General features: G+C 28.4%; 1 protein-coding gene across 3 annotated transcripts in view; it reads left to right on the forward strand.

Annotated features, from left to right (window-relative positions):
• The window catches only part of LOC114124534 (dopamine receptor 2), a 120,773-nt gene that overhangs the window by 35,252 nt on the left and 70,629 nt on the right, over window positions 1–14,892 (forward strand). Inside the window, exon 3 of one of the 3 annotated variants that reach the window (XM_050203697.1) lies at window positions 1,186–1,301. The exons of the other annotated variants lie outside the window; for them this stretch is intronic. Within the exon in view, the coding sequence (XP_050059654.1) occupies window positions 1,186–1,270 (85 nt within the window). The 3' untranslated portion in view covers window positions 1,271–1,301. Of the gene's footprint in view, window positions 1–1,185; window positions 1,302–14,892 lie in introns of those variants that run through there. 3 annotated transcript variants of the gene reach the window in all.

Below are 14,892 nucleotides of genomic sequence, written 5' to 3' on the forward strand. Positions count from 1 at the left end.
TATCGTTAGACCGCTGATCCGGCGAAGCGACCTAAACCGCATCTCACAGGATATACCATATTGCAAAATCCTAGCTGGTTCGAGGGGTGGAACTGCTGCAGGTTTATACCGAGTGGTTTGATGATGTGGCCTTTTACCTTTACTATACTTAGGCTGTATAAGATGGATAGCATTCTGAATGTCTGACACAACGTCCCGTACAACAGACGACACGGTGAAAATTAACAGCATCCCTACCCTTCATCCCGTCGTTATGATGATACACGATTAGCTGGTATTGTCACGCGGTATTACGTCCATAGGTGGTGATCGGGGAAGTCAGCATCGACGTTTCGGAATGTGGGAAGAGATCATTTTTCATAGATCGACTTAATATATAATATATAGTACCTTCGCACGACATCCCGACGTCGTGTTTTGCGGCTGTCCATCTCCTTCCGATAGTTTCAATATAAGTCTTTTACTGTGTGTGGTATATATTTGTGTTTGTGCACACGCAGAGATTACTGGATGGTAAACAAAAATAGTAAAATCTCTTGAGTATGATTTTGTACGACGTCTGTTTGTGGTTTTGATCGATTATGCACGTTTGCATATATAGGCAGGCCGCGGGCGGGAGATCCATCATCGTCTACACGATTCCGTAACAGACGTGTTTAGATTAGTCTTTTGAAAACGCCTAGAGAATATTATATTATTTAATGTATTAGGATAGAGGACCCTCGTCGTCTGTTAACAAGGCAGTGTACAGGGTTTTGTCATAAATAATTCACATTCGATGGCACTTCCTTTAGCCCAAACCGTAGTAGTAGTATGTTGTAAGTTTTCCACCTAAAAGTACTTTCGTGATGTTTGATGTCATATACAGCAACACACGATGATGGACGGAATAGCGAAACACATTTTTTGAGATCAAAAATAATAGTTGACTCGTGTTAACGTTTCCACGAAAACGAAGTTGTGTGTGTTTTAATTGTTCGATTATTTAACAGCCCCGATGATCGACCCCCGCGAGTTCGAGCTAAAACGAAAATAGTGTATATCAAAATATTTTAGCTATTGTTTTAATTAAATTTATCTGGTAAAAATGTGAATTTAAATACGAAAATTTGTATTAATGTACAACGTATTCTGAATAAATAATGAATAAAATAATTCATAGTTGATAACGTTTTATATTTCTAGGAAATACGTTAATGGATGCATTAACAGCAACGAATATACAATTATATTAACAAAATATCACAAGTCAATGATTTTAAAGTTTTAACTTGATTAATATCCACATCAATAATATGCAAATAAAATGTACCTACATATGTTACCTTATTAATATTTATGTATATAGTATAATATCTAATTTGTAAATTGAATTGATGGAAAAATAAATATTATATTATAATATGGTTTATTTATTCTCTTCATTTTGTATAAATAATACTTATGTGCAATACGCATTTACCACTTATAAGTATTTACCAAAATTTACAAAACATTATTATAATATATTTCAAGAATTGTATTATACTTTTATAAAGTCGAATATAATTATGATTAAAAGTGAGGAAAAACTGTGTTATCTTTTTGACATTTACTAACATAATGACATTATAATGATTTATGACTTGAATAATTTTCAGGCATAAATACACCTTATAACTGTTATTTTTTATTCAATATTTATTGTTACTCTTTAACTAGTAGTTATAATAAACTACTATCTACTTAATTACTATGAACTTGAAATCCATATGGTAATAAAATATAGATTAACTATTATAATTATTTAGATTGTTACAATTAAATACTATCAATTCTAGTAAGGTACATTGCCACATAGAGTTTGATTTATCTATCGATTATTGATAATTATATTAAACTTTTATCATTTTTATATTTTATAAAATTAATACTCCAACAATCAAAGTGTAATAACTTTAATTGGGTAAAACTATTAAACACACATGTAAAATAATAACTATAATATAAAACAGGCCACAATCAAATTAACATTAATTTGCAACAAAGTATAATACGTATTGTATTCAAATATTTGTAATATGAAATAACGCAGTTTGTTTATTTGATTAAACACTTAAAAAATAAAAAATATATATAACATCAGTTCTTGTAGTTATTAAATTGTTGTATTGAACATTTTAATATTATAATTTGGGATTTATGAAAATAAAATCAGAATTTAATAAACATGAAAATGATTTATTATAATTTATTTAAGTTCAAACGGTTTATAAATACCGTAAAAAATTGTCTCGATGTATCTATATGAGTCAAGTGATACTTGATGAGCTCAAAGATAACATGAGTTATTCAATCAACATAAATATTTTTTACAAAGAATACTATAATCAAAGCCATTTATTAAACTTATTATGTTAATATATTTATAGTTGATTAATTAAAACGAATATACCTTCATCGAATAAGTGGAAGAGTTAATTAAAAACAAAGTATAAGTTTACTGGGAAATGTATAAACGACAGTAAGAAGAAGAGAAAATATTGAGTTATCAGCTATCTGATTTACGTAGGTATCATAATTACATGATATTGAAAATGAAAAAGTATTTCATCTGTTGACGAACAACGTAAATAACCAATACGCTTTAATTTAATTTATTAAATATTTACTTTAATAACTTCTATTTAGATCAATGCCTCAAAATATTCATTTAATGTTTAGTTTATTAAATTGTAGAAAATATAATATTTATAGTAATATAATTATTATATCATACATGCTTACTTATAAGAACCTTATAGAAATCGAGTAACATTACAATATTAATTTTAATTGATTAAGTACTTTTATAAATAAAATATTTGTTGTTGTGTAATTTGTTTTACACAATATAATAAGAGTTAGTTTTGTTTAATTGATCTTAACTTGTATAAAAATATGAAAAATAGATAAATATATATTTTTTTACGTGCATTTAAAGTTTAAATTTAGATGAAATTTCATATTTAAACAATGAATAACAATGTTCATTGCTTTATTATAATTTATAAACATTATTCGTGGGAACTTTTAACTTTCACGCATAATATGAATTTTACTTAACGCGATGGAATTTTCAAAATATGTAGATTAATTTTAAAATATAACTTACCTAATATATCAAAATTCGTGGATTCATGAACGATGAACATACTCACACTGTATTACCATAAATATATATTATATATACCTACTTATAGCGACATAGGCTGACAGACGATCTTCGCTTTGAATCATTTTTCGTTTAAAATAATGTATTATTGAATTAGAAATATTAAAAATAATAATAATTAACACATCCACACAACAACTATTGTACAGTAGAGCAATAGAGCATTAAACCACTTGACTACCTTTTATTATTTACAATTCAACTTACCTAAAACAAAATTTAGTAAAAATACAACAACGAGAAAATTTAATTTCTTAGATAATTTTTCAATTTAAATAAAACAATTATATTTACGGATAGGGCAAAAATATAATACAACTTTCATTTTCTTGCTATCTCTTATTACAAATAGTTCAAAAAAAAAAAAAATGTTTCCAATTTTTTTTTTTTTTGAATTTATTAATATTAATAAATTGTTGGTCCTCTTGTGTCACAGAAATATTAAGCTAGTGATTTTAATGTACCCGTCCATAATATATAGTATCAGACTAAGCGTTCCTTTATTATCTGGGTAGGCTTTAGTTCAGTTGTGTGTAATTAATTATATTACATATTATTTAATTATATTGTCTTCTTTATATAGAAGGATTTACTTGATGTTTTAAATGGATTTAAACTATTGCCCTATTTACATGTAGGTAATGTGTATAAATATTGTTCTAAACCAAAATAGTATTGTAGAATATTTACTATTGGGAAGTATTCAATAGGTATATTTGAGATATTATAACAATAACTATAATAAGATCTGATTACGAATCAACAGAAGATCTCAACACTTTTAAAAAACATTCAAAAACCTACATTAACTAACCCAAATAGCTTTGAGCAACATAGCATTTTATGTTCGAACCAAGTATACGACTATTTGTACACCTATGTATATACTTTGTATGAGTGATAATATAGTAACGTCACTAAAAAAATATTCCTTGCTATAATTTATATACTAAATTTAAGATGTTTTCAAATATAGTACAATATATAAGTCTGATGTGTTCTGATAAGTTTTAAAATAGAGGACAATACAATAAACCACCGAGCAATGCATGTGGCGTTTGACCTCCATAAAATTTTATAAATTAATGTCATATTTTTTCTGAAACAACCATTCTAATGATTTTACTTTGATATATTCAATCAAAGTATAAAGTAATATCCTAAGCCCAACGTCCAAGTTTTCTAAGAGATTATAACGATTATTTTTCACATTCAAATATTTTTTTTTAATGTAACAATATCATATTGCACAATTAAGTAGAATAAAACCGGAACAATATTTTAATTGCATCTGATATTGATATCTTAATTTTACTCGTGTAAATTTTTTATTACATTTTTGAAATAATTTAACTAGGCTAACAGCATTTTAAACTTATCATTAAAATGTAATTTTTCCATTTATGTATCTTATTAATAACTAATTTATTAAACTTCTCTATAAAAATAGATATACATTTGTAACAACCTAAATCAAAAAGATTTTCCACATTTTGTATTTCTAAAACATAGTAAATCAAATAATAAGTTACGTAATGATTTAAATGTTACATCATAGAAAATCAAAAGTTATGTCAAATTGGTTTTCTAATTTAATTGTAGTTTTAATGATTCGTAATTTTAGACGGAAATTGTATTTAACCGTGTTTATGGTTACGGAAAAAAATAACTATTGTTGTATGATTTTTATTTCAAAATCATTATCAGTGAGCGAAAAAAAAAACATACAACTGTACACAGTGAAATAACTAAAATAATCAATTTAATGACAACGAACTGGCTGAAATCCAAAATCAGTCCTTGTACCTATATATTATGTGTGGGTGTGTGGGTGTGTGTGTGTGTTTATAATGGACGGATTTTCATCAAACGACCATCCGCTGCTACCGCTAATCAACAGTTAATCGTTTTTGGTTTTTATTAATTTCATTTAGAACGAAAAAAAGGAAAAACCTTTCGGTTTCGCACATACCTCACTGCTGATGACTTCCTCGCCTGCACCACGTCACCGCGGACGATAAACGTCGTGGTCGCCCGACACGCGGTGGGCCGGTAGATTTATGACATCGGGCGAGTCGGTTTTCTCGGTAGTGGCGATCCAAAGGACAGCGATAGGTCTCGGAATTCGAGGGGTGGTATTGGCGGTGGCAGAGGTGGTGTTGGTGGTATAGCACTCGGAATTAAAGGGACGCGGAGCGCGCGCGCGCTCCCACGTCTAACCTCTCCCTCGTTGATTCGCGTGCAAATAATTGTGTGCGTCGTCCGTCTGTCTTTGGTGCAGGATTTCACGCGGTTGCTATAGCTGGTCCTGCAGTTCGACGGTGGCGATGACGGAGTGGCAAAAAGCCGAACTTTCACGGGCCGCGGTGATTAATAATCGAACGCAGTTCACCGCAGGCTAACCGATGTACACTCAGACACACACCCTGTGCTCACACACAGATTCACAGACATAAATTGACACACGCTGCACAATATATCGATATAGAGATGGACTCACACGAAATCGCTAAGAATTGTTCCAACGTCCGAACACTGCAAAACCATATTCTCTCCGCGCCCTCGTATTATATAATATCGGATGTTCGTGTATTAGCTACCTACGTCATAATACGACAGATATTCTTCCGGAGAAAATGTTGTTGCGGTGCCATAACTCACTTATACCTATTGCAAATGTTATAAAAAATAATATCAAACTAAAATAAATTAATTCATAAATAGACATCGCAGTTGTTAAAACAACAATTAATATTCAATAATATACATTAATTCTCCTAAATCATTATCCACTACTTTTCTGTACCCGTAAAACATTGAAAAAAATAACTCACTGTATATGATTTGTATTTACCGTTGTACATTTTTTTTAGCAATGGGATTTGTATTGGTACCAAAATATCGGGGATTACGATTCGAAGAATATATGCGTTATACAACCCTCGTTCAGATTTCTCTTGCCTACAAGTCTTATATTATATTATAACATTATTATTAACATTGTCAAATATAAAAATATGCAATGTCATGGTATTATAGAATATCATATTATATTGACAAAACTACCAACATTATGTAGTACCTACCTATATTCAATATCTATATCACGAAAATAAATCGGTACCAGTACTTCGACCAGATTTAGTAGTAATATAGCCATTTTTTTATAATAATCCAGTGGCGTATTTCAGAATCCTTGTCAACACTATTAGACTTATTTGTATAGATATATAAGTGAAATAATACCAATAATGTAGGATATGAAAATAAATAAAAATTTGTCTAAATATTACTGTTATTAAGTATTATCTGTAAAATAGATATTTAATATATTTAAAAGTATATTGTAAAATTTACTAATATATTATGAAATAAAATATAAGTTATTTACACTTATAAATTTAATTTTTTCATAATAATAAATAAGTGTTTAATATTTAAAATTAACCAAGTTCAAGATTCAAAGACCAATTACTGTAAACAATAAATATTGGTATTATAATAGGCGCCTCCTAAACGTAATTTGTGTGTGAAGAAAAATCGTGATTGCAATATAATATTTAGAACCATATTTATTAACACAAGTATGAAATACACATAGAACTTTAATTAATTGTAATATTTTCTTCGTAAGCTTAGTTTTTTTCAAATTTCCTAAATAATTAGATCGTATTATCATTAGCATAATTTTTAAAATGTTTACATGGGTAAATGAATTATTGCTAGTATGATATTATACAATTAAAAAAATATATAAAATAAATTATCAAACCCCACACATCTAAAATTTTATCAGATTGTTTTAAACTCAAGTTTTCATTTTACTATGTACACGCAATCTTTGGGATTTGATATATGATTTACTTTATGGACATATTTTACTCACGTAAGTACCTATATCTTTTAGTATATCGTGTTCAAAGTGTACTGTTTTTGGTTAATTTATTCAATTCGTGACTTTGACTAGAACCTACAAAATAAAATAAAATGTTTTCTATTTTCATTACATTTCTATATAATTTGAAAACAGCTTTTAAATTACAAAACAATCATTAAATCATTCAATTAAATAATGGTTACATGAAAAAGGTAAATATATTCATGTAAATTAGGTATTAAGTGCCAAAATGATCTAAACAAAAATAAATATAATATGCATGCCGATGATTTTTTATTTTTGCTCAATTTAATTTTTTTAAATACCAATTACCCAATAAACTGTTGTGTTTTTTTTTTAGATATAATTTAATGTACATTGTACATAATACTGAAGAAGATTGTAAAATTCAAATGCAAAGTTAGGTCTTGTACTATAGTATTTACATATAGATTATATCAAAAATATTAGATAAAATTGAATATTGTAAATTTCATTGTGATTTAATAAAAATGTTCATATAATAGCATTCGACAATAACAAGCAAAAATGTTATCCATAATTATATTTTTATGATGGTGGAAAAAAAAATGACAAACGTTTTTTTACATCCAAATTATTAGCTTCATGTAGTACCTACTATACTTAAATATTAATCGTCATTCAAATGTTTTAATTATTTAATTAATTTTTGCTTATCAATTTTTTACATCCATAATCTATAACAATAATATGTTATATTGGTTATAAAACCAGAATCCAAGCACTTTGTCGCTAATTACTTGTGTTTAAATTTAAGTTTAATTTGAAGTATATTAATTTTTACTGAAAAATAAAAAGAATAAAAATAGTAGTTTAATCAATAGTATAATTGCATATTATAAATAGTAATACATATTTAATTTTTTTATTGATTCTACGTACTTAACACTTTTTTGTTCACAGTATTGATTTGAAAAGTACGGTAAAAACTCAACACATTGTGTAATGCATGTAGGAATATTGTATTACACTGTGTACCTAATAATAATACCAATTTTAACCAATGACAAATATTCCGATTATAATTTGAACACATAAAAATAATATTTTCAAAATACTAAAAAATTAATGTACAAGTGCGTAACTGGAATAATTCTTACCAACTATACTAAATATAATATATGTATATATTTCTATGTTATAGGTAGTAAATTACTTTTATATCTACAATGAATACAAAAATTAAACCTTTAAGCAATTTTAATTAGGTACACAAGTGTTGTATTTTAATAATGGCCAAAATAAAATACTGAAACTCATTTTAGATAAAAAAAATTGATTACAACTGCTTATGAAGTCTTAATCACATAATACACCCAAGTGGTTTTTGAAATATACTCAACACATAATAACTGTGCATAAAATGTCTCTCTATCGTAAAAAGTAATGCCTTTAAAATATTAGGTTGTTTATTGTTAATACTTTTGTCACGCAAACTACGTCAAAGCATAATAATAAATTTGTTTTTCATTAATAAATAATATTATACAATATTTAAATGCTAATAATATATTTACATGATAGTATTCTAATAGAGTGATGATGGGAATATTTAAATGAATGCTTCTATTTAGATTACGATTATTAAAAACATTAAAATGCAATACATTTAATCGTTTGGATAACGCGCTATAGAAGGGTTTTTGTTTAATTCATCAATCTAAATACTATGGTAAAATATCATATAAATGCATTTTAAATTTGTTTTTATAGCTTAATTACATAATATTATAAAATTATACGTATATTTTTTTTATGTTCATAATATTTTTGTCTATATAGTCCGCAATGTATGCGAGAGCATAAATTTCTATAATTCAATTTAAAAAAAAAAAAAAAAAAAGATCGAGACTGTGTGATAGGTATGATAAATTATCATAGCGATCCAAAATATTTTTCTTGCGTAGATGGAAACGTAAAAACAAAGAGCTTTACGTCCAGACGTTGCTTTATTGCTTATCATAATAAAGCATTTTATGTTTCAATCAGTCCCCAGACGGCCTTTATACGTGAACGTGTATGGCATTAGATAAAAATTCGATATTGTACAACTTTTGGCTTACGTAAAAGTTCTCAGAAAATTGTTGGTTAAAAATAAAAATAAACAACAATAAATAAGTGTAGAAAAATTATAGTTTCACATAGGTATCTGACCGTAAATATATCATCAACACACTTAACAAAAAATAAAACATTGTTCAGTTGCTAAAGCTTTACAGCCCAGGTAACCACCTAACGAGTTATAAATTATTGAAAATTACACCCATTTCCTAGAATACGTCCTTCCGATTGTGACATTACCGGTAGGTTTTATAGAATACAGCCCAGAACGATAAACTTTCGTCCTGTCTGAATTTTACCCACCGCCTATGATGGCACCGAAACAACAATAGAACGTTGGTTTTGAGGTCACATTACACGGTTTGCACCAGCATTTATTTTCATTTTCACTGTGCTTTTGTTTTGTTTGTGCAATATTATCATACGCTAAAACACCAAATAAAAAACAATATTTTTATTATTATATTTTCGATTATAGAATGGAAAAAACTAGGGTAGGTATTATTATTAATTGTAAATTAAACTTAAAAAAAATATCGTTTCCGTTATATTTTACTCATACCTGTTAGTAATAGGCTATAACTATCTAGTATATTTATAGGCATAGACCTGCAGTTGCATCTAAAACAAAATTTATATTTAGAATCAGTGTATTAATATTGTTCTTCTTATATTTTACGATAAATATATCAATGTACATATAGTTTTACCTTAAGATATGAAAAATATGTTTTTTCCTAACTTAGTTCTATCAACATTGAATTATTTTACGCATATATTAAAATAATTAGTATTTAATTACCATAATATACTATACGACTTATTATTCTTCTAAAATATATTATTATTGTTTATTATAGTAAATACTACAATCACGAATAAATGACATATTATAATATTATTATAACCAATAAATTAAACAGTTAGCGATTATAAATTTGGTATCCATCTTAGTTGTGACTATTATCGAACAAAATAAATGTTTTTTTATTTTAATTATTCGAATAATTGAATTTATTGTTTTAAATATAGATTTAAAAAAAAATTAATTCAGTTTTGTTTGATTATATTAGTTTAGTACCCAATTATTACCAATTACCCATAGAAGTTTCAAGATATTTATTCAAGTGCAATATTGTTGATTAATTTAGTATCCATTTTAGTAAAGGATATAATGAACAATAAGTACACATTTTCAGATAGTAAACCCGTATTTCTATAGTACGTAATGTAGCTCGTAAGTTATAACAATTAAAATGCAAAAAATATATACCAGCGTTGAATAAAAACAAATAACATTTTCAAAATGTAATAATAAAATATAACTATTATGAATAATTTATTCATTCAAAACAAAAAGTGCTCAACAAACAATTGAAAAAATTATAATAAAAATACTTTGAGTCAGTAATAATTAAAAATTTTTGAATTTTAGTTTATTAAGAATACGTCATAAACTTTTGCAACACAAATAAATCATTCAATTTCAATATAAAATACTTTTAATATTTAAAATGAATATAATAAAATATCTGTTGCTTTAGGCGACTTAAAAAATTAGAGTTATTAATAAAGGAACCCTATGAGTATTGAAAAATATTCTTGAATAAAATTAAGATCCAGCATCTACGTTAAATGCGTTTAAATAACTAAACGTGCAGCTGCCGTTATTCAAAAGCATAACGTTTTTCGGGTTGATCGACAATCTAAAAGTTAATTGATTTTTAGAAAATGACATTTTTACTTCAGAATATTATTATAATATAATAAATGTGTAGGATAATAATAGTTTTTAGTTTTTAATTGTTATTGGCAAAAATACTATTGTTGATTTGTTTTCCATATTGCGAAAAATAAATTCAAACTGGAACCAAGATTTTATTAATAGAAACTGTTTGAGAAAACTAGTCAACAATCAGCATTATCTATTGTTATACAAATACGCGTGAATGCACGTTATTCCTGCAGACGCATTAACTCTATAAATGTGGAAATTATTCGTGATTCTGTATTGCTAGGGCACGATACTAATTGTTTGAACTCGGTTGAACTACTTACCTGTTATGCGCCTGTAGTAAGTTGTTTTTTCTTACAATTATTCATGGTGATATTATTTTAATAATATCACACTGGGTTATAATAATTATAATGTATAATATACCACCCACGGTAGTACGACGTATTTGGTTAACGGTAAAGTGAAGATGTAAGAACAATAAACACTGTATACGGTCGGAACTGCTCTTTATGTGCTATTCTGAAATATGTAATGTAATGTGAAATGCGTTAAATATATTTTTTCACTATCGGAAACAACGACGTTGGTCACTACATTATAAATGGTCGTTATGGAGTTAGTGGGTGTTTGACGGTGGTCGATTCATTTTTTTTTTGAGTTTCAATAACGACGATTGTATGAAATTCAACAATAGAGCAATCAGAATTAAATGATTTTTTCCCACACACACACACACACACACACACACACACACAAAAGAATTTTATTTATATAGTTTTCCAAAAGTTTCGATTTCATTTGTGGCAAAATGATTTAGGTACTATTTTCAATGTGGGTTGAAAAGTTGTCGATTTTTGGATTTCCTATGAAATATTATCAATTTATTATTATTGATATTTATAATATAATAGATATACTGTTAATTTTACTTGTTACTTGGTTGTAGTATTCATTGTTACTATTCTACACGATGGTGGTGGCACTCGACACTGTGGCCGATGAACTTACTGCATATATTTTATATTTTGACGTGTTATTGACGACAATAATATACTATATATAGACTAAAGTTTATGTAAAATTTAGATTTATACACGTCGCTTGCCAAAATAATAATATAACGTCCGATAATCGTTTAACAAGCACGTATAATAATACAATTTTTGAAATCTCAACATAGTCTATTTATTTCAAACCAAATAGGAAGACTGTACAACATTCGTTCTATTATAGGTACGGTTTTCTTCAAAACGCCACAGCCACGGCGGTCGTCATGGCTGTCACCGCCGCTCCCGTCCTTACTGCATTATGCAAAACGCATCAAGCCGCATCAAGCCCAGATAAACGAAATTCGTAAGTCGGCTAGAGCACGCGCTCGGAATCTTGAATTGGCCCCGAACGAGTGTAAACGTAATTCAACCGACTGTCACTGCGCACAAATCACTCGAGACTCGTATAATATATACCTACACACACTCTGAATAGAAGTGCGAAAAACATCTACTCAAATACATGCACACTTTTATGGCTAAGAAATACACGTTAGTGCAAAGCCTTACTTAAAAAAAGTATTAGTGGCTCAGGTAAATCGATAAATCAGTAAACCTTGAGCAAAAAAATGATGAACCTATAATACCTCCCACTTCTACTACAAAAACGCTTACACGAACACACACATGCAAGTCCAAACAAAAGCTTATATGTACTTATTTCTCTACTCGGAAAAAGATAAAAAATACTCGCGTGTAACCACTTATAAACAACAAAACAAATAATGCAATTTGTATACCGTGACTTACGAAAGATGATAAAATACAATATAAATTGTATATTACAATTAGCTATTTCCCATGACTTCACTTACATATCAGCAGCTTTGTTATGATGTGTAAAGAAATTAGTTTAAGCTAAGCGTATTTAATTATCTAATTGTATCGAAGGACAATATTATAATATACAAGTACCAAGTTTAAAGTTAATTTATTGTTAAAATATTATTTTGTACAAACTTACAAACTTCGCCATTTCTCCCTCCCCCTTTTAAAGTTGAATTTCTAAAAACTATTCTTATCCGATACCTATAATCTACATGGCTACATCCATTAAAAAGTTATCTTCATACCAAATAGCATTTTTAGCGGTTTGACCATGAAAACGAAACAGACAGACAATAGTTATTTCGTATTTTTGTTATTTTAGTATGTATATTAATAGGTATTTGAAACAAAAGTACTATGTATTTTATTTTTTTGAAATATTTGTAGTATGAATTAATTAATTATACATTACACTTGAATTTTCTATTTCATTAAAAACAAATGCTTAGAATATGATTCATATTTTGTACATATTATAATATGCAATAATATCTATAGAATGGGTGTGAATTTGATGAAAACGAAATGACTTATTTTACAAAAAAAAAGAAATCTTAAAATTTAACTCAATAACAGTCCTATAGTTAATTTCTTGTAATACATTTGAAAATATACGATTTTGTGGCTTTTGACAATCTGGCGGTGACGTGACTACGTGAGACCGAGATGCACGCTACTTAAATTTAGACGATTCGGTTTTTTGAAAAGTGTTCCGTTTCACGAGTCCGGGGTGAGAAGAATAAATTGCACAGTCGTGCGCTTTTATTCGCGTGGCATTAATATATCGTATTAATGTATTATGCGCATCGTTCGCGATTAATATTAATATTATTATTATTTAGTCTGAAAGTTTCCGGTAACAGTTGCTTTTTGTTGTTCGTGACGGTGTTTCAAACAGAATGTCAGCTATATTATTATATAGGACGTTTGACGTTTATTATTAAACACGCAGAAAACCGATAACCACACACACACACACACACACACACACACACACACACACACAACACACACACACACACACAAACGCGCGCTCACACGTATACGTATGTATTAACACATTGTACTGCACAGCCCGGCGCGGCGGTTAAAGTTATAATATTTGGGGCTGAACATCCGAAATAGTTTCGCGGAATACCTGTTGTATAGTAGTCGCGAGTAATAATATTATATTGAAACTTGTTATCAACACATTCGCGCGTTGGATACCTATAATATGCGACTGATCGTGTAATATGACGGAGAAAAATAATCACGTTTCGCGTACGACGCGACGTACATTATTTCGGGTTTAATTTATTTCGCACGACGATTGAACGACGACGAACGGGATAATATAATATCGTATCGCACGCGTATCTATATCGTACATGATATTATAGCTATTGCGATGACCGAGTGTGTGAAACGGAAACGGTATTGATAATACGATTTTTACTTGTCGCCCACAACACCGAGGCCGTTTCTATTCTTACCTACGATAATTTGTCTTCGGTACGCACCGCGTCGTTAAATGTAATATATACGCGACGGAGAGGCGGTATTAATTAGAGACAGCGAAGCACTGTGTTATTGGTGCCTTAATCGTTTAATCCCGTCGTAAAGTTAGTAAATATATACAAAACGTTTGCTGGGGGATTGATTGTTGTACCAAATAACACTGCAACGTTGTCGCCGAAGTCCGAATACGTATAAGCTGAAAAATCCTCCGATAAGAAAAAATATGCTAAGCTATCGTCGTTAATTCGTTTTAAAATAAATTTAATATTTTCTATCTGTGTTATTCCAACAACAACGAACAGTTCATATTATAATACTAGACACTAGTGAAATATGCAAAATACGAAGCTCCGTCCCTGGTATTATGCAAAGCACATTAAGCATAGTAACTATAGAATATAATAATAATAACAAAAAACTATATCCATGAATCAACACATAAATAATGTACGTGTGGCGATAGTATAATTCTTCTCGTTGGTCTCCAAAACAATTGCGTTTTATTAAAGAAATAGAGGCGATATTCAAAATAGATTTCTATGATTTGTTTCCATAAACTTTAAATTGCACAGCGAACGGCATTCAGTCATTTATTTGATTTTTT

Source organism: Aphis gossypii, chromosome 3 (assembly GCF_020184175.1).
Source record: "Aphis gossypii isolate Hap1 chromosome 3, ASM2018417v2, whole genome shotgun sequence".
NCBI lineage: Eukaryota > Metazoa > Arthropoda > Insecta > Hemiptera > Aphididae > Aphis > Aphis gossypii.